The 6,968-nt window shown below is 36.6% G+C and overlaps 1 protein-coding gene across 1 annotated transcript; it reads left to right on the top strand.

Moving 5' to 3' along the window:
• The first annotated feature begins 422 nt into the window (after positions 1-422).
• LOC137715409 (N-carbamoylputrescine amidase-like) lies at positions 423-4,986 on the top strand. Its single transcript, XM_068454733.1, has 9 exons — positions 423-610; positions 1,865-1,913; positions 3,014-3,105; positions 3,257-3,408; positions 3,487-3,533; positions 3,628-3,661; positions 3,856-4,022; positions 4,362-4,458; positions 4,587-4,986. Exons 1-9 carry the CDS (start codon positions 489-491, stop codon positions 4,760-4,762), a joined length of 936 nt encoding a protein of 311 aa, XP_068310834.1. The 5' UTR covers positions 423-488; the 3' UTR covers positions 4,763-4,986.
• Positions 4,987-6,968: the final 1,982 nt, after the last annotated feature.

Genomic DNA, 6,968 nt, shown 5'->3' on the forward strand with positions numbered 1-6,968 from the left:
ATCCTAGTGGGTTGGGTTGAGTTTTTTTCGGGTGAACTTTCTATGATATTTAGAAGTATCAGATATTTTAAAATTTTAATATTTTTATATAAAAAACAAAAATTATAATATAACGTTTAAAAATCTAAAGTATCTTATAATGCATGGAATAAAATGATAAGGCCTTTTGTATTCTAATCACAGATATTAAGAGACCGTTTGATAATTATTTCATTCCAAAACTTGGAATAAAAAATACCTAAGGGCAGTTTGACAATGATTTCAGCTTTAATTGTTGTTTTCACCCTTTTAAAAACTGAAGACTAAAATAATTTTTTTATTTTTATTTTTTTTAATTTTTAAAGAAGAAAATCTTGTTAAGTATCTACAATAACTTAAAAAAAAAAAAATTAAAAAATTAAAAACGAAATGATAAACGTGGTCGGTCGACGAACCTGAAGGGCTGAAACTCCACACTTTTTCGCAATCGCAGGTCTCTCCTTTCTCCTATGTTCGAACATAATCCTCACAGAGAAAAGAAAATGGAGAAGGGCAAGAGGGAGGTGGTGGTCTCAGCTCTGCAGTTCGCTTGCACCGATGACGTCGCCACCAACGTCGCCACCGCCGAAAGGTCTCTCTTTTCATTCCTTCCTCTTCCTCTTCACTCAGTTAATCTTGTTTCCCCCCAATATATTAAAGTTTGCAATTTTTGAACTTGTTATGTGCATTTCTGCAACTAGAGAACCAGACCCACAAAAGCTATGAGCTTGTTTTCCTTGTGTGAACAATTCTTGTACTGGTTCGATTTCTGGGTAGCTCTTCTTTTTCCAATATCATTCCATTTTATTGATGTTTTTTATCCACAACATTACTCCAATTGTGTAATTATATATGTGTGCTTGTTTTGCCATTCCTCTCAATGTGGCCAATACTGAAAACCCTTATATAAGAGTAAAAGTAAATGGTTGCTATGGATTCTATTCGCGTTATGGCGGATGTCTCTTGATTTCAACTAGACACTGCTTTACTCAGGTTCAGTTTGCTTTCTCTGGCCAATAGGCGTTTCGTCGTATTAATCGTTCAACTTTGATCCAATGAATTGGATCATGATGTGTGGCCCATCAATTACTTCAGTGTATGCTTTCGAAATTCGTATTCTTAAGTGTATGCTTTCGAAATTTGTATGTGTATGTGAATCAAAATCTAATGGTTGATATGAAGTGTTTCATTCGCTTACATGATCCAAGCTTTTGTCCTATTAACAGTTGGATTTTGATCCATTGACTGAGAGCATGATATGTATCTCATTAGATTACTTAAAGAGTATGCATTTGAGCATTCTAGTGCAGCTGTGCAGGGCTTCGAAAGAGGAAGCCCTTCTTTTAAGAAAAGAAAGAACTACATTGCTCGGTGCCATAATCGAAACTGCCTATCTTTAGGTCCTCTTCAAATATCATCCCTTCAAAAAATCAACTAAATTAATTTTTTAAGTTTTCATTTGGACACATGCACAAACACGCAAGTTTGTGTCAAGAGTTTCACATGATTTGCTGATCTACAACTAATTTCGTCCCAGCTTCATTAGAATTTTTTTGTATCCGAAGCATATCATGTGATGTTGGGTATTGGATGATGTTTTTTTCCGAAACTTGAGCCATTTTAATTTGAGATTAAACGAGCATACATTTTTCCCCCTAAAATATATGGATTTGGTTCTTGATTGGGGCTAATTTAAACTAAAGAGTTGAGGTCTTGAGGCTCTTGCCTCAACAGGGTCCTCTCCAGGTCAGCCTTGACCTAAAGTTATGTTTGCTCTTCCCCATGCTCCAACTTTTTCTCTAAAGCAATTATCTCGTGAGTTGAATTTATAATCCTTTCCATTCAGGTTGGTTAGAGCTGCCCATGCGAAGGGTGCAAACATCATTCTTATACAGGTATGACACTTCAAATTTGAAAGATGTTTCTTTTGTTTTTCTAAGTTTTGAACTCTTTTGTTCTTCCCTTTCTTTTCTTTGCCGTGCTTATAGTGATACATCCTCAAAGGTATTAATAGATAATTAAAATGAGAAGTATATATGCAGAGCTTAACCTAAGTATAAAAGGTGCAGAATAAGAGGCAGTGCATTCAACCTAAGATAGTAAATACTTTGATCAATTCTTTGACACAAGCTTTGGACAACAATCAAATAATTTCTGTAATGGCTTCACTGTTGATTTTTTCCATGACAGAAAAGACGGTCACAGTGTGACATGTTGTACTTGTTGCATATATGTATTATCTACTTATGGTCTGTATTGTGTATTGTAAGTAGTGTCGTACTTGTTGCATGATATGTTTGTATCTACTTATAGTCTGTATTGTGTACTGTTAAGTAAGATTTAGATGTATTACACGTTCATATGGGTGTTGTGTATAAATCTTGTCAACATGTGTCATTACTTCGTAAAGGGTGTTTGTGTACCTCATAGTTTCCTCCCATAATATCCTCAGAGGGACTAGCGACTAGGCATGTATTCTGCCATTTCAGCTCTAATAATAATCATATGTTCATGAATTTATTGATGTGTTCATTTTAAGATCATTAGAGAGACATGCAGCATTTATGTGAGTTCAATGTTCAGCATTTATGTGAGTTCAATGTTTCTGATTAAATCTTTCCACCTAATGGTAGAAAAAGCTTGGTTTACGTCACTGATATTCAATTACAATCAGTATGAAACAAAGTTTATAATTAAACTTTCGTGCTTCCATCCAGTAATGGGTGTTTCTTGTGTTCATTGATACAATGAAGTTCCCAGCACTGCTACACAGTGCTTGCAACTATTATGCGCATGTATTTGTTGTGGGCTTTTAGCACCTTGTTTTGGGCAATGATAGACTTCCATTAATATATAGTTATGGTAAAACCAAGGCATATGTGTTTTTGGGGTGGGGGTTTAAATGACGCAGATAAATATGCTTTGAGGAGAAATTTTTCCATAAACTTATGATTGAATGCACATTTTTTAAGCATTTTCTGAATGATTTTTTCAGGAACTTTTTGAGGGACATTACTTCTGTCAGGCACAAAGGGAGGATTTCTTTCAGCGAGCAAAGCCTTACAAGGATCATCCAACCATTCTTAGGTGAGAGTGCTGCAATGTAGCTTTACAACATATCAGGAGGACCTTTAAAAAAATTGTAGAAAAAGAGGTTAAGAAAAGCTTCTTAATTGAACTTGCACACACCTTTTGGGCAGTAATACTTAATTAGATATTTTAATTGCATGCTATGTAGGATGCAAATACTTGCAAAAGAGTTGGGTGTGGTAATACCAGTTAGCTTTTTCGAAGAGGCAAATAATGCTCATTACAATTCAGTTGCCATTATAGATGCTGATGGGGCAGATCTTGGACTTTATAGGAAGTCCCACATCCCAGACGGACCTGGTATTCAAGTAGCATAATGTTCTTCTTGTTTGATTTCACCTGTTACCTTTAATAACAGCCGCTAGTTTTCTGCTGCAGGCTACCAGGAAAAGTTCTACTTCAATCCAGGTGACACTGGATTCAAGGTTGGTGCTTAATACAATTACAATCTATGCATAATGCTATTTAGCTTGCATTTATTTTGGTGGTGATTAATGATGCAATGTTGTTGTTAAGCAGGTTTTCAAGACCAAATTCGCAACCATTGGAGTTGGTGAGAAAACTTTAATTAGATGCTTCTTTAATTTCATGATTTTTCTACAATATTCTCTGGGTTTTATTTAAACTCTGCAATCTTTCTGTACTGGATAATAAATTCACATGGAGCCTTGTATTTGTTGTGTATTGAACGGAATATTTAGTTCGAAGACTAAAAACTAAATCTGCTAGTACTTCATTTTGTGTCAGCAATTTGCTGGGATCAATGGTTCCCTGAGGCTGCCCGGTGTTTGGTTCTTCAAGGTGCAGAGATATTGTTCTACCCAACTGCTATTGGTTCCGAACCTCAAGATGGAGGGCTTGATTCTCGGGATCACTGGAGGCGAGTGATGCAAGGGCATGCTGGGGCTAATGTGGTATGTGTTTTCAGCATAGTTTGGATACTGTTTTTTTTTATCCTTTCTTTTCTCTCTTTTTGATACTAAGGAGGGCCGAGGAGCAGACTACAATTTGACTTAGAAAGTATTGTAGTTGGTTTGAGGTTAGTTTGTCTGTCATTGTTCATTTAAGTGGCTCATATATGGAGTGAAGTGTTTTTTCGTCCTCTAATCTCTATTTTCTAAAAGTCGCGACTGCCTTGAATCAATATTCGCCACCCAAAAGATGCAACAAATAAATGGGGACAAATTGAAAGCTCTTTCATACTGAATTATTGTCAAAGAATGTAATCTAAATCCAGTTTTGATGAATTACAGGTCCCTGTAGTAACTTCAAATCGTATAGGAAAGGAGATAATCGAGACCGAGCACGGAAAGAGTGAGGTCACTTTCTATGGTAACTCTTTCATAGCAGGTATTTTTCTCAGGTTTTCTTTTAACTTAAAGAGTTGAAAGTTGAAACTACCTCCAATATAATCAGTCTTTTTCTTGATTGATTTGGATTGTTAAAAAGTTGTTGGATTTGCATAATTCAATGTCCAGGACCCACTGGAGAAATTGTTGCAACTGCTAATGATAAAGAGGAAGCTGTACTAGTAGCACAATTTGACCTAGACAAAATCAAATGGAAGAGACATAGCTGGGGAGTATTCCGTGATCGCCGCCCAGATTTATACAAGGTGCTACTGACATCAGATGGCAGCAATTCCCCGTTGTGATGATTCGTTTTGATACCATGCTTGCTCTAGAATTAATAAAGGAAGTACTTCCTCAGTACAATGCGGCCGCGGTGATTTCAAGAGTCCCCAATGGAAGGATTGGAGGATTTACGATTTACTTTAGAGGAAGTATTATTGGCAGGTGAAGTATATATCTCTGCTTGGGCAAATTTGGATTTAATGAATAATGGATTTAGTGGATTATGCATTGTGTTTCCTATGTTCATATTCTGTGCTTGTTAATGGCATTCAACCATTGGAGGTCCAGTTTGTTGTAACGTCGGTATTTTTCAGAAATACCGGTGTTTGAATACGCCATAATCCATGTCAGCCGCCAAGCCACTGCTCGATGTGCCCTCATACGATCACCCAACAAGCCACTGCTCGACGTGCCCTCGTATGATCACCCGACTGTTGTGGCGAATTTCCGATGTTGGCTCGTAGATGGTCAGGATAGCAGGTCCAATTTACCCACACTCGCAGAATGCAAGTAAGAACCCAAAGCTTCCTCATCAATATATAAACTAGAGAGGAGCTCTGAGTAATGGATCTTCAACTCATTTCGACAAATGGACGAGAAATTTTTTAATCAACTAATATTCTCAACCCAAAAGCTTTTTCTTTTTCTTTTTAATCAAAGGATGAATGAATTAGGTGAGTTGAACTACGCATAAAGTTTGGCCATCAAACTACAATAGTAGCCTTATTCTCCAAACCAACACGAGGCGGTTGGAAAAAACCAAGACCCCGGAATTAACCATCCACTACACATTAGCATTCAACCCGAAAGCTTCCTATAATGCATGACCAGGCCAAGTTCCTTGATGGCTTGATCTTGCCCTTTCCTTTGTTTCCCTTTCATTAAGTGTCAAATTTTTTTTTTTTAATTTTTAAATTTTTTTATATATTTTTCATCAGAATTTGTATTAGATTCTAGTCATTTACGTTTTATATAAAGAATTTTACGCTTACTCTTTACCAATGCGATGCTTAATCCAGTATCTCTGAAAAAAGTGTAGAGGTCGAATGAGGACAACGTGGCGTCCAAATCATATACTTCTTTGAGAAGCATTACGAAGTGTAGAGGTTGAATGAACACCGAGACAAAAATTCTCGATTCCAATTGGTAGCTTTCTGGAAATCACGTACCATTGGAATGAGATTGTAGCTATAGCAATTAGCAACCCTAGTTTATCAAAGTGTATCAGGCGGCAAATTTCACTTTTTTCCCTTATGTGTTTGAGACTTAATTTCCTCTATTATATATACCAAATTTTGCAGCAAAACTCGATTGCTGCTTTCAATTTGTTGTCCAGGTATGTTTTACACATGGTTCTTAAAAAGACTAAGTGCTACTCGGGTGACGGGCTGGGGCCTAATGCCTAGGTGGGATCTAGGCAGGGGCCAAAAAGGACTAGGCGGATTTAAGTAAAATCTATTATATATCATATAAATAAGTGTTTATATAATATATACACACACACACACACACACATACTTAAAAGATGCATAATTGCATTGGGATACATAAATTGCAAAATATAATGACATATGGATTATAAAGTATTAGAACATAACAAAAACATAGGGGACAAACATGTAGTGTGTGTTAATCTAAGTATTTAACAAGTTCCTTACAATTTATAAAAAAAAATTAAATGCATAATAAAAGTTATCTATTTTCTGTCTAAATGAGAGTTGCGACCTAGGCATAGTGCCTAGGTTAGTTTGGGCGGGCTAGGTAGGCATCTAGGCTCTCTAGGCGGGTGCCTAAGCACCCTTTCTTTATTTTCAAACGCCTAGAGATTAACCGGAGATGTGACTAGCCGCCTAGCACCTAGGCGGGGCTTAGGCGGCACTAGACGGGGATTTTTTGAACAATGGTTTTACATCTCTAGGTACGTTGTTTTTCAAATGTAATTTTATTACATTGTTTATATTTAGTTTCATTGTTTGGAGGTGCAGTAAGTAGCAAAGTTGCGAGTTCGGTCCTGAACAACAATGGCTGCTGCATTTTTGGTTGTTTATGACTCAAAAAATGTTTTTAAGCGTATTCAGACATCGACCCTCCTGTATCTTAAATATAACATATGAGCTTCCACCCAAGATCATTGCCAGTATGGCTGAAAGATAGGGACAGACATAAGTGCAAATTTTTGGCGTTCGTCCTTCCAAATTTTCCTTCGACATCCTTCCAACATTTCTT

This window comes from Pyrus communis, chromosome 14 (genome assembly GCF_963583255.1).
Source record: "Pyrus communis chromosome 14, drPyrComm1.1, whole genome shotgun sequence".
Classification (NCBI taxonomy): Eukaryota; Viridiplantae; Streptophyta; class Magnoliopsida; order Rosales; family Rosaceae; genus Pyrus; species Pyrus communis.